General features: G+C 58.9%; 3 protein-coding genes across 3 annotated transcripts; 1 reads left to right on the top strand and 2 right to left on the bottom strand.

Moving 5' to 3' along the window:
• Window positions 1–1,588: 1,588 nt before the first annotated feature.
• On the bottom strand, window positions 1,589–4,926 carry LOC144069059 (potassium voltage-gated channel subfamily A member 1-like). Its single transcript, XM_077594123.1, has one exon. The coding sequence runs from the start codon at window positions 3,257–3,259 to the stop codon at window positions 1,739–1,741; it is 1,521 nt and encodes a 506-aa protein (XP_077450249.1). The 5' UTR covers window positions 3,260–4,926; the 3' UTR covers window positions 1,589–1,738.
• A 3,185-nt stretch (window positions 4,927–8,111) lies between these two features.
• Window positions 8,112–13,871, top strand: LOC144069058 (potassium voltage-gated channel subfamily A member 1). The gene is made up of 3 exons (XM_077594120.1): window positions 8,112–8,977; window positions 9,406–10,491; window positions 12,892–13,871. Exons 1-2 carry the CDS (start codon window positions 8,252–8,254, stop codon window positions 10,375–10,377), a joined length of 1,698 nt encoding a protein of 565 aa, XP_077450246.1. The 5' UTR covers window positions 8,112–8,251; the 3' UTR covers window positions 10,378–10,491; window positions 12,892–13,871.
• A 343-nt stretch (window positions 13,872–14,214) lies between these two features.
• On the bottom strand, window positions 14,215–24,630 carry ptprb (protein tyrosine phosphatase receptor type b). The gene is made up of 39 exons (XM_077594126.1): window positions 24,440–24,630; window positions 23,458–23,776; window positions 22,385–22,648; window positions 22,013–22,273; window positions 21,669–21,935; window positions 21,486–21,602; window positions 21,263–21,409; window positions 21,088–21,205; window positions 20,869–21,014; window positions 20,522–20,791; window positions 20,384–20,442; window positions 20,111–20,315; window positions 19,926–20,023; window positions 19,693–19,858; window positions 19,490–19,620; window positions 19,267–19,420; window positions 18,932–19,201; window positions 18,693–18,859; window positions 18,465–18,615; window positions 18,300–18,400; window positions 18,060–18,225; window positions 17,717–17,998; window positions 17,371–17,649; window positions 17,149–17,298; window positions 16,919–17,058; window positions 16,699–16,832; window positions 16,524–16,630; window positions 16,358–16,463; window positions 16,194–16,277; window positions 16,109–16,126; window positions 15,943–16,024; window positions 15,772–15,862; window positions 15,619–15,695; window positions 15,373–15,507; window positions 15,190–15,312; window positions 14,956–15,113; window positions 14,717–14,852; window positions 14,538–14,643; window positions 14,215–14,463 (listed from the first exon to the last, which is right to left on the bottom strand). Exons 1-39 carry the CDS (start codon window positions 24,509–24,511, stop codon window positions 14,441–14,443), a joined length of 5,880 nt encoding a protein of 1,959 aa, XP_077450252.1. The 5' UTR covers window positions 24,512–24,630; the 3' UTR covers window positions 14,215–14,440.
• Between the last annotated feature and the right edge of the window lie 96 nt (window positions 24,631–24,726).

Raw genomic sequence — 24,726 nt, 5'->3', positions numbered from 1 at the left:
TGCTGCCTTTGTCCTGTTTATTAATCCTTATGAACTCTCTCCTCATGATAAAAATTATATAATATTGTCTACTTGCTTCAATTACGCTACAATACTAACGATATGTTACTAATTCTTATATCAATATCCAAATTTAGGGAGAGTAGAATGTGTTGATGGATTTGAGCAAAGCTCATTTTAGTCTCCTTTGCCACATCCAATATGTCACCAACAGTGACATTAGATGGGCACGTGGTGTCTGGTCATATTCAACGCGGGCGCTACCGCCCTTCCTCTGGCGTGGTCGAGGCTTTAACCTCAATGGCGCGTCGGGGTCAGAAGAGGTCGGCGAGTGATCGGTCCCGGCGAACGGAACTTTTCTTTTTCCCTTTTCATTTGAGCGCCCCTTCTGGGAGGCGCTAACGGGCCTACGGAGGTCACCGCGACTCCTGGCCGCCGCCTGGCTCGCCGGACTATTTTGGATGCAAGCCCCTCCTCCACCATGGCCTTAGACTTTGTAGCTGAGAGCACAAACAGGAAGTAAGAAGGCATCCATTCCAGACGTTTATTCAAAGTGTCTTTTGCATTCGACTTGACGTAGACGGTCACCAAGGTAACGTAAGACAGGAATGGAAAGTGTTGGGTCATTGGGTGTCCGTGTCACCACTCAGATAGGTGGCCAGCACCTATGGTGGCGTTCGGTCAGAGGTCAAAGGTCGAGGCGCCCTCTAGTGGCTACCGTGGGAAAGTGCGATCAGATGATTCTGATCCTTTTTTTCTGTATTTCTTGAAAAGAAATCACTGCTAGAAATTGGTGCATTTATTTATTTTTAAGATAAAACAAACATTGAACACTTTAATGGTTGATTAAAATTGAATTCTTACCAATTTCAAATGGAGAATGTTTTCCTTATCAAAATAACGCTTACATATTGTCATATGTTTGTCATGTACATTTACAAAAATACCGGTAAGACAATTGTCAAGGAACATCTTTTAAAATAAGTAATCATTCAAACCATAAGTACAGTAAGAATGGAAATGACTTTTTAAAATCATTTCCGATGGATTTGTTTTATGTTTTTTTTTCTTTTTTAGCTCTGAAGCAATTTACTCGAAATGAAGTGCAAAAAGATTTGTCAAACACACAATTTGACACACACCTTAATCCGTTTTGGAATCCAAAGAATGACTGAATCTCTGTTCTGAAGGATTAGACGTCCATCGCTGTCAATGGCAGTGAACAAGCTCATGGATTGCTAGCTGGACTGGATTTTTTTCCCCCGCCTTTGGTAATGGCCCAGTGATATTTCCTCCAAAAAAAGGCCCTCTGTAATGAAGGTGACAAAAAATGGGCGCTGCTTTTCCGGGGGTGAATCGGATGAGACGGGAAGAGCTCCGCCTACTTCCATATTTAGCGGCGCCGCCACGCCGATTTCCAAGCGTTCGTGGTTTCGGTTTGCCCGTCGTTGTGCTTTTCGATCCGAGAGTTAGCTTCCGTGGCTAATGGACTCCAGTCGTAATGCTATGCTTGTTTTCCCCCCTTCACCCAAAATGGAATAATTGCTCCCGACGAGCCATTCGATCCCGCATTTATCAAAAATAAAATACAAAAATAGGAGCGAACGGTCGGCCAATTCATTTGAAACGTGTCCTAAACGAGTGCTATTTTCACATGCGCCTTTCTTCCCAATCAAATCCAAAGTCCGAAGCCAAGAACGGAGACGAGCGGCCGGAGGAAGCGCTCCGGCGCCCCCCTTCAGACGTCCGTCAGCATCTTGGGGGTGTTGACGCAGTTGTGTCCGGCGGACGGCGGCGGCGGCGCGCAGTTGGCGGTGCGCAGGTTGGCCTCGCGGAAGTTGTCGATGCTGTTGTCGGCGTAGTCGGACTTGCTGAGCAGCGAGGAGGCGTCGTCGCGGCGCGACGCCTCGTCCGAGTCTCGCCGGCCCACCTGCAGCAGCTGCGCCTGCTCCTCGCCGTCGGTCTCGCGGTGGTAGAAGTAGTTGAAGTTGGAGACGATGACGGGCACGGGCAGCGCGATGGTCAGCACGCCGGCGATGGCGCACAGCGAGCCCACGATCTTGCCGCCGATGGTGACGGGATACATGTCGCCGTAGCCCACCGTGGTCATGGACACCACCGCCCACCAGAAGGCGTCGGGGATGCTGGTGAAGAAGGACTCCTTCTCCTCGGCCTCGGCGAAGTAGACGGCGCTGGAGAAGAGGATGACGCCGATGAAGAGGAAGAAGATGAGCAGGCCCAGCTCGCGCATGCTGGCCTTGAGCGTCTGGCCCAGGATCTGCAGGCCCTTGGAGTGGCGCGACAGCTTGAAGATGCGGAAGACGCGCACCAGCCGGATCACGCGCAGGATGGCCAGCGAGGTGGCCTGCTCGCCGCCGCCCCCGCCCATGCCGCCCCCGCCACCGCCGCCGCCGCCGCCGCCGCCCTCGGCCTCGGCCTCGGGGTCGTCGGCCAGCTCGGTGCCCAGCGTGATGAAGTACGGGATGATGGCCACCACGTCGATGGAGTTCATCATGTCTCGGAAGAAGGCCGGCTTGCTGGGGCAGGCGAAGAAGCGCACCAGCAGCTCGAAGGAGAACCAGATGATACAGAGGGTCTCCACCATGAAGAAGGGGTCGCTCAGGATGTCGGTGCGGTGGAAGGCCGTGCCGTTGCCGGCCGCCGCCGCCGCCGCCCGCCGCCGCTCGCCCGCGTCCTCCTTCAGCTCGGGCAGCGTCTCCAGGCAGAAGATGACGATGGAGATGAGGATGACCATGACGGAAACGATGGCGATGCCCCGCGCCGGGCCCGAGCTCTCCGGGTGCTCGAAGAGGAGCCAGATCTGCCGCTGGAACTCCTTGTCGGGCAGCGGGCGCTCCTCCTCGCGGATGAAGCCCTCGTCCTCGCGGAACTTCTCCATGGCCTCGGCGCCCAGCTCGTAGAACTTGATCTCCTCCGAGAACATGTCCAGGGGCACGTTGACCGGCCGCCTCAGCCGCCCGCCCGACTGGTAGTAGTAGAGGATGGCGTCGAAGCTGGGTCGGTTGCGGTCGAAGAAGTACTCGTTGCGCAGCGGGTCGAAGTAGCGCATCCGCTTCTTGGGGTTCCCCAGCAGCGTGTCCGGGAAGTGCGCCAGGGTCTTCAGACGGGTCTCGAAGCGCAGCCCCGACACGTTGATGACCACGCGCTCGCAGCACTCGTGCCCGTCGCACTCCTCGTCCTGCGGGTGGCCCGGCAGGGTGGCGCACTCGTCCGCGTTGTCGCCGCACGCCACCGTCATCCTGCCGGCGGAGGGGGATCGGGGGGGCGGGGGTACCGGGGGACGGGGAAGGAAGGGGAGGAGGAGGAGGAGGAGGAGGAGGAGGAAGGTGCCCCCCCCCCTGGAGGTGCCGTGTGGGAAACGCGGGGTCCCGGCGGCGGGCTCCTACTGAGCCTCCATCTTCGCCTTCACGCTCGCTCGGACGCCACGCTCGTCTATCCGCCGGATGAAATATTCATGGCTCGCCGTCGTCGAGGTGTCGCCTTCCCGCTCCCGTGGGCGCCGGCCAATGACGGCGCCCCATGGCGCCCGCCCGCCCGACCGCCCGCCCGTCCGCCCGCACCGCGCTTCCTGTCCTGGTCCTGGCCTCCCTCCTCGGATCGGCCGGAGCCTGGCGACCCCGAGACGTAGAAGAAGAAGAAGGACCCGATCCCTCAGCCCGACGTGGCTCCGGTTGGGCTCATCGGAAGCATACTGTGGTATGACCGAGAGCGGGAGGAGGAGGAGGAGGAGGAGGAGGAGGAGGAGGAGCAGGGAGAGGGGAGGTGGGGGGGTTCGACGCAATGCAGACACGCTTTTGGCGCCATCCAAAAAGAGAGAGAGGGAGAGAGAGAAAGAGAGAGAGAAGGAGAGACAAAAACAACAACAGACAGACAGAGAGGGAGAGAAGGCAAACAGCGGGAGAAAAATGGAGGGAGATGGGCAGAAAAAGAGCAAAGGACAAAGCAAGCGAGACCCAAAAACAATTGAGGGGGTGAGATGGGGGGAGACGGACAGGTGAGGGACAACATGAGAGAGACGGACGGGAAAGGGAAAGAGCGAGAGACCAGACCGCCCGCCCGGGATGGAGAGAAAAAAAGGAGAGCTCGTCGTCGGCCCAGTCAACGTTGGCTGTGTTGCCATGGCAACGGCAGACCCCCGCCACCACCGCCGCCGCCGCCTCCGTTCCGAGCGGCGTTTCCACGGCGACCCGGCCCGGCTCTAGCCGACGCCGACCTTTGACCTGGCGGGACGGGAACCGCGTCCAGCCAAACGACAAGCGTTCAATTGAATCCCAACGGGAAGGTCGAATTTTAATAGCCATCGGGCGCTAACGAGCGCTAAAGATGAATTTGCGCGTCACCATGCGGCATCCCGGTACGTGCGGGGAAGAACAAAATGTCAGCTCGTTCCCACACGTTCCGACGAGGACCGCGTTTTAAGCAGCAGCTGTGGCCAGGACGAGGATGAGGACACCCCCCATTCACCAAGGCGCAGGGCGCTTATATAACGGAGCCCCTCGTCGGTCACGACTATTTTTAGCCGCCGGGGCGCGCGTGGAAAAGAGCGCGGCCCGTTCGTCCTTGAAAAGTGCGCCTCGGCTATTCTTAGCGCCACCTCATTGGAAAGGCGGCGCCCGGCTAACGTGGTCGGAATCATCGCAAAGGCGGAAAAGCCGAGGTCCGTTCTGGCCCAAAACCAAGGCCTCGCTAAGCTAGCGTAACGCAAACACTTAGGTGGCAAGATGGCGGCGCCTTGTAGCGTAGTTGTGCAAGAAGCTACTCATCCCTTTGAAAATTCAACTCATTTAACTTATTTAAGGCCATTGACCAGTGTCTTGTCATATTTTGCCAGCCAGAAATGCCAAAATGCATACCTGTCAACCTCTGCCGATAACTGCCCTTATAAATGATTATGATTCCCCTTACAAACCCCCCCAAAAACCTTACAAACACCGTACGAGTCGTACGGTGTTTGTAAGGTTGTTTGGGGGTTTGTAAGGGGAATCATAATCATTTATAAGGGCAGTTATCGGCAGAGGTTGACAGGTATGATAATAATATCCCAGAATAACCCCAACATATATGTTTCCCCATAAACAAAAGCAAGAATATTTATTCACATGCTAACGTTAGCAACGTTAAAAATGGGGGTGAAAAAAACAAATTGGTTGAGCGGAGGGAGATATTTTCCTGTGACTTTTTCACTTCCCGTTCGGACCGGCCTAAACTAAAGAGCCATTACAGAAGCAATCAGAACCTGGAGCTGGAAAGTGAGGTGTCTTATTCTCCCATGAAAAATTCACGTGCTTCTTGTACTCTGACTTATGTGTGACGTTCATTTGCGTAGCCCCGCCCGCCCCGGCCGTCTCATTTGCGTGACGCGTCAACTCCAAGGTCGCGTGAAGAAAAGGACATACGACAGGATGACGACGGCGCCGCCTGGCGGCACGCCGCGCCGGCCCACGGGCGTGTTGCCACGGCGACGCACCCTGCCGGGAGAGGGGGGGGGTAGGCGGAAAAGCCCAAAGTCAGACGCCGTAAACTAGCAAAATGTTACCATGTGACTATATTTTGGGCCTTGGGGGAACCTAGCGCTTGTCGTCACAAGGGTCATAAGGGGTGCTGGAGCCTATCCCGGTCGACAGTGGCCAGCCAACTGGAGTGCACAGCGTGAGGACACACAGGATCGAACCTTTGACCCCGGAACTGTGAGGCAAACTTGTTAACCACTCGTCCCCCTGCTGCCACTTGAATATATTATTTATGTTAATCAAATACACGCTTAAATACAAATGTAGGTCTTTCATGTTGTACAATTTTAGCCCCCCCCAAAACAAATTTTGACCCAATAGTGTACAAACGTGCTTACAATGTAAACCCGGAATTATAAAAATTGAATAGAATCCAATAGAATTATTAAAAGTAATTATCATCATCTGAATTCAGTGCCGGGGGCAACCCGGTGGTGTAGTGGTTCACTGACCTGGCTTTGGTGTGGACATGCGTGGGATTGATTTCAATTTAGTCTGGGTGCAGCGATGGCTACTGGCGCTACGCTAACTTGGCATGGAAAGGACAACTGGTGTTACACATTGAGCCCGGAGTATCATTTCCCCGGGAAAAAGACAGCGATGAACGTCAATACGTTTGCACTAAAATGGGGTAAAATCCTCTTCCTAGCAGTATTTATTGATTAAATACAAATACTGTAGCTTTTCAGACATTACAACCGGGCCAGGGGGTGATTTCAACTCAATCTGATTGGTTAAAGCAACAGTCTTATCGACGCTTGTTTAATGCAGCAGAGCCTGCAGAACTGATTGTGAAGGCCTTGAGGCAGATTTCTGACCCTGGCAACAAATAATGGCTGAAATGTGATTGGTTAAATGCTTCAATATGAAAAGACACATCTGGAAGCAGTGCAACCAGGGGGAAAAGCAATGAAAGGAAGCTAATAGACCATTTGGAATTATTTCATAAGTATTGATGGACAAAATATTATATATGATTCAGATATTTCTTAGACCAGCAGAGAAGGCCTTGAAGGCCACTGCAATATATAAGAATTGAAAAAGGCAATTCACGTGACAAGACGATAGGACGCCTCCGCAATATGGCGACGAGAAGACGCGACGGGGACGAAACGTAAAGGGACGGCGAGCGAGAGGCCACTCGGCCTCTCGAGCGTGCGTGTGCGTGCTTGCCAAATCTTCCTCGGGGCCTACGCACACTCCGATTGGGGGGTCGCATCTTGTGAGGAGCGCCGGCCGCCGATTGGCTGTGGCATTTTCCGCTCGAGCGCTCATCCAGCACACACGCAGCACGTGCTAAACTAGCGGCTACGCGCCGCCGGGCCTTTTATTTCTGGCTTTCTGCTCAAAAAGCAGGGGGCGCCAATTGCGGAGAGACGAGCGGACATTTGTCCACCATCTTGACCGGCGCGGGCTGTCGCTTTAAGAGCACGCGCGCGGTCGACGGGCGCCTTCGGCGGCCTTTTTTTGCACTTAACAATCTTACAGCGCATGCGGCAGTGGCCCTCAGGTGATGCCGTGCGGTGGTTGTTGGCGCTTACCTGTTGCCATGGTGACCACCTCCATCCTAGCCGGGTTCCGCCAAGACTCGGCACGGCGCCGATCAGGGATGCTCGGGGAATACCGAAAGCGAGTGTACATCGACTGCGACTTCCCTGGCGTCCAATCACCCTGATGGAAAAAAAAAAGAAAAACAAACTTTTTCGGATGATGTCATGTCAAGTGTGCGATTTCTGACTGGACCTGAACCGCCCGTCAACCCAAATTAAAGGCGGTCTTGTGTCACACTGCCCTCCGGTACTAAAATACACACAAAGGCATATACCGTGCACGCACGCGCACGCACGTGCGTGCATTTGCAATGTGTGTTTAAAAAAAATCTAATGGGATCCTCCTTTGTGTGGATGCTACAGCTCGAGGGCCACCTACTACTCATGTTGTTGTTATTATGGTGTGTGTGTGTGTGTGTGTGTGTGTGTGAGTGTGTGTTGGGGGGTGGGCATAACAGGAGAGTTAGTTAATCCAGGGGGTTGCTGATCATGATCAGGCCGCTGCATTAGATAAGGAAAAGGAGCTAAATATAGCATCCATGCTTTGTTTTCTTAATCCCACCGCGGGGTGAAGAAAGTAACCTTTTAAATAGGTCACTGTGCATGTGTGTGTCCAGTGTAAGTTTAAGGATGGTCGCTCTTAAAGGGCCAGCGCGGTCAAACGGCAGTGAGAATTTCCTCAAGCGAGTTCATCGGAGGTAAAAAAAAAAAATCCCATCAAAGGAGCCCAAAGCGAGCACGAGCGCAAAGACACCCGGGCGATGCGCGTGTGTGCGCGCGCGCGCTGGTCATCTTATGTAAGATGAAGAGGATGTCAGCGGGCGCCATTTGCATAAGTGAATCACTTTTTTTTCCTCCATTCGCGTTCAAATGAATGACGGTTATTGTGTTGACATGTTTGTTGATTTAAAAAAAGAAAGAGAGAGAGAGAGAGAGAGAGAGAGAAAGAAAAGACGGGGAGCGAATGGAGAGCGGTCGGGCGGGGGCAGGTCGCTCCTTTGAAAGGAGGCTGAGGGTCGGGGTGGGCAGGGGGGAGTTGATGCGTTAGGGGGCGGAGAGACGGCGTTCCCGTGGCGTCCGCTCATTGTAGGCGCACTCGCTGCCAGGGCAGGGCCGCGTGGAGGGATGCTGGCGGCTGGCTTCATCAACAAGTGCGCCTGAGAAAGTGGCATGGAGGTGGCTCTGGTCAGCCTGCAAGAGAACGGCGGCGCCAGCAATGGAGAGCAGCCGCCGCCGGCGACGACGCCGCCGCCTCCACCGCTGCGCTCGGCGCTGGTGGACGACTTGGGCAAGGAAGTGAACGCTCCTCCTCATCCTCATCGCCAGCGCCATTCGCATCCTCAGCCTCAGCCTCCGGCGAACCCGCCTCCGCGTCCGCCGCCGTCATCGTCGCCACCGCCACCGCCGCCGCCCGCCTGGAGGATCAACGACATGAACAGCGCGCTGAGCAGCAGCGAGAACGCCATGGACGCACTGATGCGCGCCGACCACAGCCCGCACGTGTTCGACGACGAGCTCCTGGACCTGGACCTGGACTCGGACAGCAGCGAACGCGTGCTGATCAACATCGCCGGCCTGCGCTACGAGACGCAGCTGGGCACGCTCAACCAGTTCCCCGACACGCTCCTGGGCGACCCGGCCAAAAGGATCAAGTACTTCGACCCGCTGCGCAACGAGTACTTCTTCGACCGCAACCGGCCCAGCTTCGACGGCATCCTCTACTTCTACCAGTCGGGCGGCAAGATCCGCCGGCCGGTCAACGTCTCCATCGACGTGTTCGCCGACGAGATCCGCTTCTACCAGCTGGGCGAGGAGGCCATGGAGCGCTTCCGCGAGGACGAGGGCTTCATCAAGGAGGAGGAGAAGCCGCTGCCCAGGAACGAGTTCCAGAAGCAGGTTGGTCCCTGAACCGCCCCGCCGTTTTTGCCTACAATTTGACTGGTGTATCGGTAGAGCGCAAATGTCCAATCCTCGCTCGTTCGAATCCTCGCTCGTTTGAATCCTCGCTCGTTTGAATCCTCGCTCGTTCAATTCATCGCTCATTTGAATCCTCGCTCGTTCGAATGCTCGCTCGTTCGAACGTCACGCCGTCGCTTGTTTGTAAAAGAGCCGTTTGAAAAGAGCCATATGAAAAGAGGAGTTTGAGAAGAGCCGTCTGAAAAGAGCCATCTGAAAAGACCCGTCTGAAAAGAGCCGTCTGAAAAGAGCCGTTTGAAAAGAGCCGTTGTGATGCCCAAAAATGGCCGACGCTAACGCCGTCGTCGCAGTCAGCGAACCGCACGTCCGTGGTTAAAGAGCGTGCTTTTTTTTCTTCCTGGGGGCAGGTGTGGCTGATCTTCGAGTACCCCGAGAGCTCCAGCCCGGCCCGCGGCATCGCCATCGTGTCGGTGCTGGTGATCACCATCTCCATCATCACCTTCTGCCTGGAGACCATACCCGAGTTCCGTGACGAGCGCGAGCTGCCGGCGGCCGGCGGGCGCCCCGACAACGGCACGGCGGCCCGGCCCTCGCTGACCTTCAGCGACCCCTTCTTCATCATCGAGACCACCTGCGTGATCTGGTTCACCTTCGAGCTCTTTGTGCGCTTCTTCGCCTGCCCCAGCAAGTCGGAGTTCTCCAAGACGGTGATGAACATCATCGACATCATGTCCATCATGCCCTACTTCATCACGCTGGGCACGGAGCTGGCCGAGCAGGGCCAGGAGCACCCCAACGGCCAGCAGGCCATGTCGCTGGCCATCCTGCGCGTCATCCGGCTGGTGCGCGTCTTCCGCATCTTCAAGCTGTCGCGCCACTCCAAGGGCCTGCAGATCCTGGGCCAGACGCTCAAGGCCAGCATGCGCGAGCTGGGCCTGCTCATCTTCTTCCTCTTCATCGGCGTCATCCTCTTCTCCAGCGCCGTCTTCTTCGCCGAGGCCGACGAGCCCGAGTCGCACTTCTCCAGCATCCCCGACGCCTTCTGGTGGGCCGTGGTCACCATGACCACCGTGGGCTACGGCGACATGCGCCCCGTCACCGTGGGCGGCAAGATCGTGGGCTCGCTGTGCGCCATCGCCGGCGTGCTGACCATCGCACTGCCCGTGCCCGTCATCGTCTCCAACTTCAACTACTTCTACCACCGCGAGACCGACCAGGACCAGTCGTCGCTCAAGGACGAGCCGGCCGAGGCCAAGGCGGCGCCGGGCCACGCCCCCGACTCGCCGTCGGCCCGCCCCGACGCCAAAGCCGACGGCGGCTTGGACTTCAAATCCTCGCTCTACGCCTTCTGCTTGGACACGCGGGAAACCGACTTGTAGGGTTGGGGGTCTGGCCCCCCGTACCGCCAACTTTGATGACCTAACCCTGGCCCCTCCCACCCTTTCTCAGGTTTGCTCCGGATAGGCCGCCTCCTCCGCGTCGACTCGTAGCAGGTCAGTGAACGCCGAACGCCGAGCCGCTTTCCGTCATTTAGTCTTCGCCGGTCACCTTCGCCCATTCGCTTGCGTAACCTCTTCCGTGGCCCACGGCGCCGCGGCATCTGGACGCGGCCGAGCGGAACGGGACGCCCCGGCCCGACTCTCGCCTCTTTGATTACTTTCATGTCGATTCACGGCGTAATTGCCGCGTCGCCACGACGACCGGCCTCACGGCTTTCACGCCCGCCCCCCCTCTCCCCCCCCCACCCCGACGAACGCCAACGTGACAGATGGAGCCACGGCGACGCGGTCACGTGTCGGACTCGCCACCCTCGACGCCCCAAAAGCGTCCTCCGAGGCCTGGCGTTGAGCGGCGTACGGAGATTAGAAAACTTAAAAATATCTGCTCAAAGCTGTCGAGCTGTCGAGCCGTCGACGTCTCGTTTTGCCGCCGACGCTTAAACTGCTCGGGCTTTAATCCCTCACTTTATTTCCATAATCTTCGCGCCGCGCACGCCATTCATGGAAATGCGTGGAGGCCAGCGCACGAGCATGGAGGCCCTATCTGGGTTCGGCGTCCAATCATTCTCGCCGCTCGGCGTCCCATCCATAAGCGGACCGGAGCTTTGTTCTCCAGTCCTGAGCTGGTCTCGCGCCAGAAGCCATGGAGACCACGCCACGAGGAGGCGGAAGTTACATAAGAGACGTGCACACGCCGACACGCGGCGGCGGTCCTCAGCTGCAACCTCGCTGCGGCGAGGGGGACGACGAAAAAAAAACAAAACCAGAGAACCGAGGACAAACGCCTTTTGATGATGTCAGCGTGGCGTGACATCACGGCTCGCCGACGTCACCCGAGCTCGGGGTCGCGTCGCGAAATGGCCGCCGCGCTTACGTAAGCCGAGGCTTCGGCCCGGCGGCGTCTCGCCGCGATTGGTCGCCGAGCCCTCGCGCGCGACCAAACCGGAAGCCACGCGCTGATTATACGTCTAATTAGCGAGCGTCACGTGGCGCGGTGGCGCCCACTGGCACACGGCGAGCGCTCATGCGGAAACTTAGATAACGTCCTCGCCGCTTTGTGTCCTCCTTTTCCGCTCCCTTGATCCTTTTTTTCCCGTCGCCTTTTAGCACGGGCGCGTAATGGCCTCGGCGGCGGCGGCGCCGTGACCCCGAGTGGCGCCATGCTGTTGTCGCCGCTCGACGTCCAAATGTGAGGCTATTGAAAATGAAATGAAAAGCCTTTAAATGGCGGGCCGCATTCATGCCCACGACATGCTAAAGCTACATTTGTGGCACTGAAGGATGAGAAAGTCAGTTTAAGTCAATTGGACGCCTAACATTGTCGGCGTGGCAATTTTGTGCCACTTACTTCTCATTTTGGGCTACTTACAGGTCACTTCCTGTAAACGTTGGATCATGTCCTGTTGATTTTGAGGGACTTTCTCGTTTGGGCCATTTCCAGGTCACTTCCTGTTGATTTTGGGTCATTTCCATGTCACTTCCTGTGGATTTTGGGGCATTTTCCCGGTCACTTCCACGTGACGGACTGTAGATGACGTTGGAAGCAGAAGAGTTAGGGTTAGGCCCTCACGGTTAGGGTCATGTCCTAACCCTAACAGACGTAGAAAGCCTTGCTTATTCTCCATCCGCCGCTATCTGAGCACGAGCCACACCATTCTTAGATAGGCCATGACCTCCCCTCCGAACCAGGCTAACTAACCCTAACGCTTTGGGTTAGGACTACCTAACCCTAACCGCCAACTCACCTAGGGTTCCATCCAACCCAGGTTAAGAACCACTACATCAGGCCCTAACCCTAAGCGTTTAGGGTTAGCCTGATTCGGAGGCGAGGAGGTCATCGCCTATCTAAGAACGTTTTTGGCTGCAGCGCAGATAGCGGCGGGCGGATAGAGCATTAGCGAGGCTTTCCACGTCCGCGCCGCCCAAATCCTTCTTTGGTGACTCGGGACTAAGCGAGTTATTTTGCGGGCGCTGGCGGGCGCGAAAGGCAAGCGGTAAACGCGGCGGCGTGCGGGTCACGCTGGATTTGTCCCAGCGGGCCTTGCATATGCTGCGCTGGATTAAAGTGATCCCAACTTAATGCCCGCGAGCGTGCAATCATTCATAACTAGCGCGCTGGCGGCGGGCCCCGCGCACGCTCGCTCGCTCGCCGCCATCTGCCGCAACGCCGCGGATTAACTTCTAGGAAGATGGACGGGGGAGGGGCCAAAACAACAACACGCGCCTCCGCAACGTATACGCGGCGAGTCCACTTTGGATTTTTGGCAAACGGCGGAAAATCGGATTTGGCAAAGAGAAAACATGACTTTTGATAGAAAATGCGCTAGTTTTGCTCGTATTTGGCAGCCGTGTAGAATGCACAAAATGACGTCATGATGTGTCTTTTGCCCACAGAGCCGTTGACCCTTGAACCCTCACCTGCTGCACGCCCCGCCCCCTCCGGACCTGTGTGCCTTTGAGACAATCGGCGGCCGGCCGGCGTCGAGGAAGCCGAAGAGGAGGAGCCTCGTCGTCGTCGTCGCTGAACAAAAAGAAGACAAAAAAAAAGAATCCTCTTAAAAAGCCATACAAGGCACGAAAAGGCGGGTTCCCGGATTTCCCACTCTTTTCCTGCTCCTTGAAGTACACTTCCTCTTCCCGCACGTCAACACCTAGCACTTACTTTTCAGAATTAAAGGTGCTGCTGGGGTAAGAAAAAAAACAGCTGATGATAAACGCGGAGTATATTTTCACCATAAAAATATTGCCGAAACCGGAAGGCGCCCTAAAAATTTCCAACCAAGGAGTATATTTTCTCAATAAAATAAAGGAGGGACCAAAAGCAGATGATAAAGTCTCCCTTCGAGAAGACGGAGGTGGAATATCTTTTCATCCTGATCAAACTTGGAGGATATTTTCAACAACAGCAAAATTGAGAGAGAAAAAAAACCAACGGACTGACCTTTTAAGGAGAAAAAAAAACATTGGATGGACAACAATTCCAGCCGGGAACTATTTTCCCATTGACAGTTTTGCAAAAACACACAAAAGCGGGCCTTTTCCTCCCTCTTCAGAGTCGTCTTTGGACTGGTGTGCATGTTCTCCGTGCTCCCGTTTGAGACGCGACACGCATGTTTGGAACCCCGTAGCGTCCCGCCCGGTCCGCCCGGTCCGCCCGTTCCGGTCACATCCGGTCCCGTGACCTGTCCCTTTAAACATTGATTCCTCCAACTAACAAGCTGCCAAATGGTTGTGAAAAAGCCAAAACTCGTTGAGCGTGTGTGCGCGTGCGCGTGTGCGTGTGTGTGACTGTGTGTGTGTATGTGTGTGTGACAGAAAACGTGCCGTATTTGTTCAAATGTTCATTCTCGGTTGAATAAAATCACTGCCAACTCTGTTCGTGCATTTCCTCCAGCATCCCCCAGAGGGAGACATAAACACCTCCTATTACAGTCCAGCTATTATTTGTCCGAGATTAGTATTCATTCATTCATTTTCGGAACCGCCTATCCTCACAAGGGTCGCGGGGGGTGCTAGAGCCTGTCCCAGCGGACTACCGGCACCTTTCAAGAAGCTTTTAAATTCCTACATCCGTCCGTCCTTTTTTTTTTCTGGCGCACAATGGAAGACGATGGAGCACGCGGCGGCTCGTCGACCTTTCGACCCGGTGACCTACGAGGCCTTTTCAGCCTAGAAAAAGGCTAAAATGGTGAAATTCATGAAATAATTGACGGCGGATGAGCATAATAAATGTATTGAAGAGGAACAACAACCATTTCCCTTCATTTTGTGGCTCTAAGATAAAAACATTCCTACGCACAAGTGCTTTTTAGCTTATAAAGGCTGTCAGTAAAAAACGTGTCACTAATTGTAATGTTCTAGTATTACTTTAAATATCCAAGTGAAGCCAAATACATATAAAAAAAAAAAACTCCTGGGCTTTCTTTGCTCGCCGTCCCGCTCGTCAGCGTCCCGACTGGATCAGCTCTGAAAAGGGAGAGGGAGGGGCGTCAGGGGGCGGGGAATGCCGACGGATGGCGAGGCCCGAGCCGCTTCCTCACCGCGGCACAAATCCGGGTTGAAGTTCTCGTAGATGGCGTCGTCGCTCTGGTGTTTGCGTGCTCTCAGGACGTCGCGCACGCACTGGTGCAGGAAGGCGTACTGACCCTGCGGCGGGAACACACGCACGCCGTCACGCCCGGTGGCGAGGCGGGGCGGGGCGGGGGCGGTTGGGGCTCACCTCCGTTTGGACCATGTGCTGGCGGTGGAGGCGCAGGTCAAAGACGCAACCGTACACGTCCACGCCGCCTTTGGCGTCCAGCTGCTGCAGGAGGCGGTCCAGCGCGATGAAGGTGCCCGTGCGACCCACGCCGGCGCTAAATCGATCGGGGCAAAGCCAATTAAGGAGCCCTCCTTCGCCGCCACCCTTCTGCTTCGGACGGGACGGGACGGGACGGGACGCCCACGCTTCCGGCTGACCTGCAGTGCACCACGGTGGGCCCGGCGCCGGCCGAGCGGTCGGCGAAGTCCCGGACGGTCCTGACGAACTGCACGAGCGAGTGCGTGCTTTCGGGGACGCCGTGATCGGGCCACACGGTGAAGTGGAAGTGCCGCACCGCGCGAGCGCCTCCGCTCTCCTGCGGGGGGGCGACGGTGAGGAGGTGGAAAGCGGTAGATCGCTCGGGGGGATGGGGGTTTGACGGCCGCTCTCACCGAGGAGACCCGGAAGTCGCGGACGGTCCACTCGGGGAGGACCGACTCCGACGTGGTCTGGACCGCCAGCTCGCCGTAAAACAGCGCCTCCCGGTGGGCGGGCCAGTACTGGTCGCACTTGACCTGCGCGGGGGTCGGAAAGGTCACGTGGTGGAGACGTCCCGGCCACGGAGGACCACCTACCCGGCCTTTCTCCACGCACTGCGTCACCATGACGACGGTACGCACGCCCTGTTCCCACAGCATCCTCCAGAAGTCGTCCTTGGTGGCGGGCAGCGGGCCCTGCGTGGCCACGTACTCGCGGCGGGAGTTGGAACCCTGGGGGAGGAAAAAAGGCAGGCCGGTCGGTGCCCAAGAAGGCTCCGGAAGGCTCCGGAAGGCTCTGGAAGGCTCTCCGCTAACGGCATTTCCCGCTCCACCGTGACGTACGGGAATGTAGCTGGCGTTGATGTAATCGGAGCCGGAGTCGTCGTCCTGACACGACAGCTTGACCCGCGTCGAATCGTCTAGGGCGGCGCGGACATCTTGAGGCCACGCCCATCGACGGCGGCGACTCGGACAAAAAACCCACTGCGGACTCACATGGCAGGATGTTGTTGTAGCGGTTCTTCCCGCGGTTCTCCGGCACGCGCGACACCTCCACCGTCTGACTCCGCCCCACGTCCTTCAAGTCCTGCCGGCGAGACGGCCGGTGAGCGAGCGAGCGAGCGAGCGCCCGGGCGGGCGGGTGCGCTCCCCGGTCCGGAGACTCACCTCGAATTCCTCGGACATCAGGACGCCGGCGTCCGCTTGGAGCTTGGACACGTGGGACTCGAAATGGCCGGCTCTCACCGGGCTGCGTACACGGGCATTGGGAAACACACACGGGTTCGAGCGAGCCGCGTGACGTCACGGCGGAAGAAGCGGCGACGTGGCCCACCTGCTGACACGGCGTGCGCTGCGGAGGGCAAAAGACACGGTGGTCAATACGCCCCTCACCTTCTTCCCTCGGCGGGCGGACTCACCTCCTGACCCCCACGTACATCCCGGCGTCGGGCACCTCCTTCCACAAGTCCACCCTCATCAGCGGGCTCTCCCCGAGCGCCTTTCTAAAACATGGCCGACACAAAAGGCATTTATAAGCGTAAGGAGAAGCCCTCCGACCCCCCCGCCTCGGACGGACACTTACACTTTCCTGAGGCGGAATCGGTAAAGAAGCAGCGAAGCCACGGCCACCGTCACCCCCAACAGGAACACGCTGGCGCTCAGCCCCTCCACCACGCCCCTTAGCGGCTCTGACGGGAAACGCGGGTCACTGGGCGGCCCCGGCGCGCACGCTCTCTCGCCGTTCTCACCCGCCCGCGTCCTGAGGGGCGCCGACAGGTAGGTGTCGCTGAACAGCGGCTCGGGAAACTCCCGGTTGTTTTCGTCAAACAGTCGCGTGAACGCTCGCACGCTCAACCTGCGCGTGAAACAACACTCAGCTGCCTTTCCTGCCAAAACGCCAGCCGCCAGTCGCCAGAAACCGACCTGTAAGACGTCCTCTCCTTCAGAGGCCCGTCGCAAAAGTCGGCGTAGCCGTCGCTCAAGTAGGAGTCGTCGCGGGAACGGTCGCAGGCTCCGCCTAGTCGGTCACCGCCCGCTCCCAAGTGGACCTCCACCACCTGGCCACGCCATGGACCGCAAGGTCTTAGTGTGCGCCCGGACGCGTTTGGGAGCGTACGCTTGGGTGTGGCCCCGCCCCCGTCACCTGGCTGGCCGCGGCGTTGGTGTCTTGCGGGCACCTATTGATGAAGTAAGCACTCTGGTAGGCCCGGACCGAGGCGTTGTTGATGTAGTGACGGTAAGACGGCAGCGGGTGGCGCTGCTCCGGGAGCAGCGGCTCATCGGCTTTTTGGGACAATTGACAAATGACTTGGCGCCCAACGGTGCCAACGTGGCCAAAATGGCGGTCAAATGGTTGAAGTCAAAGGCGAGTACCGTCGGACTGGGCCGCGATGACGGCGAAGTACCGGACCACGCCATTGGCGTCGCCGAACCACGAGCAGTCGAAACGAAACAAGACGGACGACGACGTCACCTTCGCCGTGACCTCGCTCACTCGAACGCTCGGGGGCGGGGCCGGCGGACCTAGGAGGGCGGCCGCCGATCCGGTCAAACGGACGCGTCGGCGTTGGCGGATTTTCCGGCGCGGGGGCTCACGGTCGATCATGGTGACGGCCTCGCACGTGGTGGGCGCGCCGGTTCGCCCGTGGGACGCCGCCCTGACGGTCACGGCGTACTTCCTGAAGGGGTCCAGTCGCTCCAGGGTGACGGCGGTGACGCCGCCCTCCAGGCGCGACGCCGACGTCAGCTCTCGGTCGTTGTGGCGCCGACACTCCACCTCGTAAGAATCCAAGTCGGACACGGGGGGAGACCACCGACAGGATATGGACGAGGACGACGCGGGGACGCAGTGGAGGGACCGCAAGGGCGCCGGGCCTGACGGAACAAAGGACAACAAGTACGTCTGGCATTTTGTATTTTGGGTGACCCGCCCCCAACGCACTTGTGGTGACGCTTCTTTGGATGGTCTGGCTGGTGGTGAGGGGCCCGCCTCCCGCCCCGCCCCCGCTGAGGGTCGCCACGGTGAAGTTGTAGCGTCGCCCCGGAAACACGCCACCCACCAGACGAACGGTGGGCTCTCGGAGGATGACGGACAGCGGGTCGGGGGGCGTCCAGGCCACGGCGAAATCGCGGTAGTCGCCGGAGGCGGGGCCCACCCAGCGCAGCTCCAGCGTGTCATTGGCCGGGCCTCGCTCGATCGACAGCCGCCCGGGCGGGGCCGGAACTGCGGGTCAAGAAAAAAAAAACAAATCTCTGGTGGGCCATCTTCTCACGCGGGTTCTTACCCGTGCGTCCGACGGCCGAAGCGTTGGCGCTCAACTCGCCGCTGCGCGCCACCACGTCGACGTGGTACCGCCTGCCGGGCGCGAGCCCCGCGAAGACGTGAGAGCGACACTCCGCCCCCAGCGGCTCGTCTCCCAGGACGGCGCCCGAGACGTCGGACAGGATCGCCTGACGCGGACAAAACGCGGCTTTCCAAATGGAGCTCCACATGGGGCGTTCGCCCCGGGCACGTGGCCGGGCACCTGGTAGCCGCCGCGCCTTCCGTCGCCGTGCCGCCAGCGGGCGGTCAGCCTGTCCGTGCGCCCGCCGTTGTCCAGCTCCAGCCCCCAGGCGGGTGAGGGTTCTGCAAATGTGGCGGCGTGAGCGGGAGGCCCGAGGATCGAGGCTCCGGGGCGCTCGGGACCGACCTGTCCTGGCCAATACGGACGAGTCGCTGCTCAAGCGTCGACTCCAGCTGATGACGCGCAGACGGTACAGATTTCCCGCCCGTAGGCCCGTAAACACGCAGGAGTCGGCACCCGGCGACAACTTCTGCACCCCCGCCGGCTCGCCCGGCGCCTGAGTTGCCATTTGAGGATAAACAAACAAGCCGAGCAAAATGGCCGTCACTCGTTGACATCGGCGGCGAGCTCTACCTCGTTCCCGCCGTGCGTTTGGCGCTCTCCGTGGCGGGACGCTCGCTCGGCCAGAGCGAAGAGCGACACCTCGTAGACGTCCACGTGGCCGTAGGAGCCGTCCCAAGAGAAACCCAGCGAGGACGTGTTGGCGAACGTGGCCGTCAAGTTGGAAACGGCGGACGGACCTACGCGCACGCCCGGCGGGGGGAGTTCAGAGACGGACGGGTGAACGCCACCGGACGGTACGCGCCACTCACGGGTTTGTCCTTCGGCCGCCACTTCGGCGGACGCCACCCCGGCGCTGAGCGTGATCATCCCGACGTGGTACCACTTGCCCGGCGTCAGGCCCTCCAGGCGGTGGGCGCGGCTCTGCGGCGGCAAGGTGAGATTGGCCACCGGGACGCCAGCCGGGTCGCACGCCAGCAGCCGGTAAGCGTCGTAACGGCCCGCCGGGCGCTCCCACGTGACCGTCAGGCCGCTCGCCGTGTGCTCCTTATCCGCCTGCAACGCGCTCACGCCGTCCGGCGCTAAAAGGGCCGCCCTGGTCAGCCGACGAACGTCCAATCGGGAGGCCCCCGGCGGTCCCGCTCACCGGTGCGGCCGGCCGCCGCCACGCCGTTGGTCAGCTCGCCGCTTCGCGATCGGACGCTGACGTCGTAGGCGTGGCCCGGGATCAGATTTGGGAAATCCAGAGAGGAGACTTGTTTGGGGACCAGTCGAGTTTCCGGCGCGCCGCCGCTGCCGCCCTGAAGATGGGAAGTGAGGGACGACCGGGTGGCCGACCCGATCCCGTCCCGCCCGGTCGCTCAACTCACCGCAGAGGTCAGCGAGATGACGTAAACGTCCACGTCGCCGACCGCCGGCGTCCAGGTGACGGCCAGCCCGCCGCCGGAGTCTCTCGGGGGCCGGCGCGGCGTCAGACGGAGGTCGGTCACGGTGGCGGGAACTACACCCAAAGGCGCAAAGATTGAGAAAGAGCGTACGACCTCCACGCCGAGATGGGGCGGTGGCCCCGCACCTGTGCGCCCTTCCACGAAGCGCGCCCTCTGATTGGGTCCGCTGAACGTGGACACCACTATTTTGTAAAGGCGTCCCGCCGTCAACGACGTGAATCGGTGTCGTCGCGCATCGCTGCCTAGCGTCACCGGGGGTAATGCGCGCGTGTCGTTGAACAACAGCGTCACCTGCGCCACATCCACTTAGTTAACGAGGTGGCTAACGCGCCGAGACGGCAAAGAGATCCTCGGGCACCTCGTAGTGGTCCACGTCTCCGGGGGCGGGGCTCCAGATGACGGTCAGGTCGCCCGATCCGGCGTCGCCGACGGACAGATTGGCCACCGCCGAGGGAACTGGCGACGATGAAAGACGACAAAGGATTCTCGGGGAACCGAGTCGGTCGGGTGGCCGTGGTCACCCCCTCGGGCCGGTCCACTCACACGTGCGTCCGTCGGTGGCGGCCTCGCTGACCAGGTCGCCGCTCCACGTTTCCACGGTGACGGTGTACAGCCTGCCGGGCACCAGCGCGGCAAAGTCGCACTCGCTGCGCGTGGCGGCGACGCGTTGCTGGCGCGCCACGCTCCCGTTGTATCGCAGCGCCACCACGTAGGCGCTGACCTCGCCCGACGCCCGACGCCAGTACACCTGGTGGACGGACGGGAAGACGCTGTCGCCGGGCGGATCGTCGGGAGCGCGCCGACCGCCACACGCACCTTGAGGAAGTCGGCCCGGGCCGAATGCACGGCGGTCGGGTTCTGCACCGGCGCGGGTTCTGCGAACGAATGACCACCGGGGTTTGCGTGCCGTCAAAAGCGGAAGCGCTCGCTCGCTCGCCGGCCGGCGGCCCTCACGTGTGCGCGCGTGCACTCGGGTGGCGTTCTCCAGGGTGCCGCTCCTGGTCGTCACCACCACCACGTACATGCGTCCGGCCACCAGCGAGCCGAAGGAGCACTCGGGCGGCACCGCGGCCGAGACGGCCACCGTGTGCACCGGCGAGCCGCCGCCGTCCTCCAGGCGGACCAGGTAGCTGTCCACCACGCCGTCCGCGGGGCGCCAGGACACGTGCAGCGCGTCGGGACGACCGCCGTTCACCACCTCGATTCGGGTAACGGACGCCGGGGCTGAAAGCGGTGAGAAGAAGGCGCGGGAATGTCGCCGCCAGAAGCCTTTTCGAGGTTTAGGGCGTCACCGGACTCACCGGTTCTCCCCCGCAGACCCGTGACCTTGGAAGGCACGCCGCCGCTGACGGCCACGGCCTCCAATCTGTAGAGGGCGCCGGGGGTCAGGCGGGAAAAGAGCGAGGAGGCGGAGCCGACGGGAACGCTGCGGTTCCGAACGACAACGCTGCGGAAAAGACGTCCATTACGGTGAGTTTCACGCTCGCCATCTCTTCTCGGCGCTCGGTTATTATGGCCACCTGTCCTCGAGTAGCGTGAGCACGTAAGCGTCGAGGTCGCCGCGCGGTTTCTCCCACGCCGCCTCCAGGCCGTCCACGCCGACGGCACGCAGCGTGATGGCGCTCAGCGCCACGGGAACTGGCGAGAGACGCTCGTCAGCCGGATATTTCCCTCGGCGGAAGACGCCGGGCTCACCTGTCCGTCCTTCCACGGAGACGGACGCGCTGAGATTCTGGCTCCTGGTCGTCACGGTGATGTTGTAAATCCTCCCGGGCGTCAGGACGTTGAAGGTGCACTCCCTCGCGTGAAGTTCCACTTCCCTGGTGTCGGCGGTGACGTCACCTTAACCGACGCAAAGCGGCGCGCGCGTGAAGCCAGGAACCGCAACCCCCTCGGGCGGCGGCGGCGGCGCGGTTACCGTGGCGAAGAGTCAAGAGGTAAGCGTCTCGGGAGCCCGAGGCGGCGTGGCTCCAAGTGGCGCTCAGGGAGGTTTCGTCCGCGTGACGAATGTGAAGGTCACGCACGCGAGCCGGCACTGAACACGCACGTACCAATCAATTTACGTGCGCGTGGCGTGCCGCAAAAAGAGCGCCGGTCTCACGTGTGGCTCCGTGGCAGCCGCTTTCCGCCGTCAGCGGTCCGCTTCGCACCGCCAGCGTCGCCCGGTAGCGCCGGCCGGGGAGCAGTCCCGCCCCGACGAAGGTGAAGTTCATGGCCTCGCGGGGGAGGACGGCGGACGCCACTTCCCGGGAGTCGTCGCCCAGGACCAGGCGGTAGTCGTCCCAGTGCCCGGCGGGGGGCGACCACGACAGGAAGAGGCCTCCCGGCGGCGTGGGCGTCAAGGCCAGGAGAGACGCCGGCGCGGGAGCTGAGCGGGAATTGCACCGGGATGGCGAAGTCAGGAAAAGGGGACCGGAAGACGGGCGCGGGGGGCGGGGCTCCCACCTGCGCGGGCGTCGATCTCGGAAGCGTTGAGTAGCTCTCCACTGCGGGTGTCGACCGTCACCCGGTAGGCCAGGCCGGGGGTTAGCCCGTCCACGGTGACCCCCACGGCGTCGGGAAGGACGCTCGTCAGCCGCGCTTCGGGGTCCGCGTCGGACCTCACGGAGACCAGCAGGGCGTCGGCGGCGCCCTCGGGCCGTCGCCACGACAGACGCAAGGCGGCGCCCTTTGCGACGGCGGTCAAGTTGGTGACGGCGGCCGGCGCTGAGGAGCAAAGGTGATGGCTTTATTCTGGGATCTTACTATATGTTCATGAAGCATTTTAATAGGTAATGAAGCTATAAAGTAAATTTGTGGGGCCCTTCTGGTTGGTACCGGTTCGAGCGCGGAGGGTGGTGTCGTTGCGCAGATGGCCCGCCTCCGCCACCACGGTGACGTCGTAAGCCGTGCCCGGCGTCAGGTCGCGCACCGACCCCCCGACGGCGGTGCTCTCCAAGGTCCGGTTCAGCAAGAGCGTCCCCGAGGGGCCCCGCGCCAGCAGCCTGAAACGGGCGGTCCGGCCGGGGCCCGCCTGCCAGGAAAGTCCCAGGCCGTGGCTCAGCCTGGAGGCCACGCGCAGGTCTCGCGCCGCCGACGGACCTGGAGACAAACAACCCCAGGCGGGCGGGCGGGCGTTAATCTGCCGCCCCTAGCGGAGAACTGAGGAACTTGTGAAAATATTTGAAGGTCAAGAGAATCAAAAAACAAAGATTGAAAAAGGTGAACCTTTATATAAGAGTGTAAAGGTTGAGGGCGTTGCTTCCAGACTCCCACATGGCACGCACAGGACAAAGAACAATGGGGGGACGGGAAATGGAGACGTGGAAACACAACAACTTCTGTTCTGGACGCCTTCCAAAACACACCGCACGTACGTACGCCTTGGCCCTATCGCCCGCCGTCAGCCCTCGCTCGCTTCCTGCTTCTAATTAGCGCCGAGACGTTACCTTAGACGGGGAACTTGCATTTAAATTGAAGGGATATTTCCCAGCTCTATGGATCAAAATGGTTCCCGCCTCCTGGTCTAAACAACTAGCAGCGTAATAGGGCTACAGGGCAGCTGGCTTTGAGGACATTTCATTGTTTTCAGGACTATTGAGCGAACAGGACACCATGTTCCGGGCCGAGGACTGTTGATCTGAGTTGGCAATGAAGATCTGTGAAGGACTCTTAAATTGCTTTGACTTGGATTCCGGCAGATGGCGATAATCACAGTTGTTTTTTGACCTGAATGGTGTTATTCGGTTAGCTTATGCAATTGTCTGAATCAGATGACATTAAGTGTTAGTGGCTCTCGCTGGAATATGTCAACGATGTCTCTCTGTTTTTATTAAAGTATATCTATTAATAAACCTATCAGGCACACTCATGCTCCTGGGTCAATATCACGTGCGCTAAGGCCAACTTACTGGTGTACACGGTGGCGTTGGCCACCTCTCGGTGGTCGTCAGAGGCAACGCGCAGCACGTAGGCACTTCCCGGCCGCAACTGATGCACTTCGCAGGCGAACACTCCGTTTGGGCGCTCCGACGCGTCCGCGGAGAAGTTGGCGTCCGCTTCCCGTCCCGACTCCGGCACGCATGGGGCGCCTTCGGTGGCGTTGGCGTCGGCCGGGCGCACGGCGAAGGAGCAGTTGGTTCCCGCCGCGCTGAGCGTTAGCCGCGCCCAATCCCAACCGGACGTGGACTCGGTCCGGGTTACGCGGCAATCCTCCAAAGCCATCACGGCCTGATGGGCGGGAAAATTATTCATTTTCTGAAGCGCTTATCCTCACAAGGGTCTCCCTTTGCCGGCCAGCCAATGGCAGGTCATAATGAGACAAAGCCCATTCCCTCATTGGTCAATGTAGAGTATCCACGCAAATTAGCATGTTTTTGGTATGTGAGAGGAAAGCAGAGTACCCGGAGAAAACCCACGCAAGCTCGACATGCAAATTCCACACAGATGAACCCACCTAACAATAGATACTAATAAAATGATTGACACATTTATTTTTCTCTCCTTGATGCCCAAACAGATTAAATATGAAAAAAATGCTAAAAGATAGGAAATTAATTGCACAATTTTCTAAATTGGAAAAATAGAAATGAAAAAAGGACATTTTAAAATGACTTTCCTCTTTTCCCCCCCAACTTTTTAATATTTTTTTTAAACCTGCATATTGACTATTTTTTTTCAAATGATCCTCAAGTTCTCATTTTTTTTAAGTCAGGGTTTTTCCCTTTTTGTTTTTACATGACATTCTTCAATTTCATCGATATCTATTTAGTTTTCTATTCCTGCAACACTTCTTGACGGACAGAATATTTGTTGGACGCAGATTTCGGGCATCAAGGAAGGGGTTAAACATTTTTGAAATTATGATTATGGAAATGTAAGTGTGTCTTTTACCTGGAGTGTCCACAGCAAAGCCAAAGAAAGCGCCAAGGCGACGCTTCCGCCACCACGGTCAATCGCTGGCATTTCGGACGCGAAGAAGGTCGGCGACCGTCCACCATGCTCGTCGACCCGTTCTGCCGCCGTCCCGGGCCGTCCCGGGCCGGCCGGGCCGATAGCTCCGCCTTTCCTTTGTCCGCCATTTCCTGTCTGCCGGAGCGCGCTATAAATACGCGTTTGAGCTTCCGCACTTTCACTGGCGTCCCGTCGTCCTTCAATCAGTTGAAAAAGGGCGACGATGG

The sequence above is a fragment of the Stigmatopora argus genome, chromosome 23 (genome assembly GCF_051989625.1).
Source record: "Stigmatopora argus isolate UIUO_Sarg chromosome 23, RoL_Sarg_1.0, whole genome shotgun sequence".
Taxonomy (NCBI): Eukaryota; Metazoa; Chordata; class Actinopteri; order Syngnathiformes; family Syngnathidae; genus Stigmatopora; species Stigmatopora argus.
Note: the sequence above shows the minus strand (reverse complement) of the source record. Positions and strands in the feature narration are given on the sequence as shown.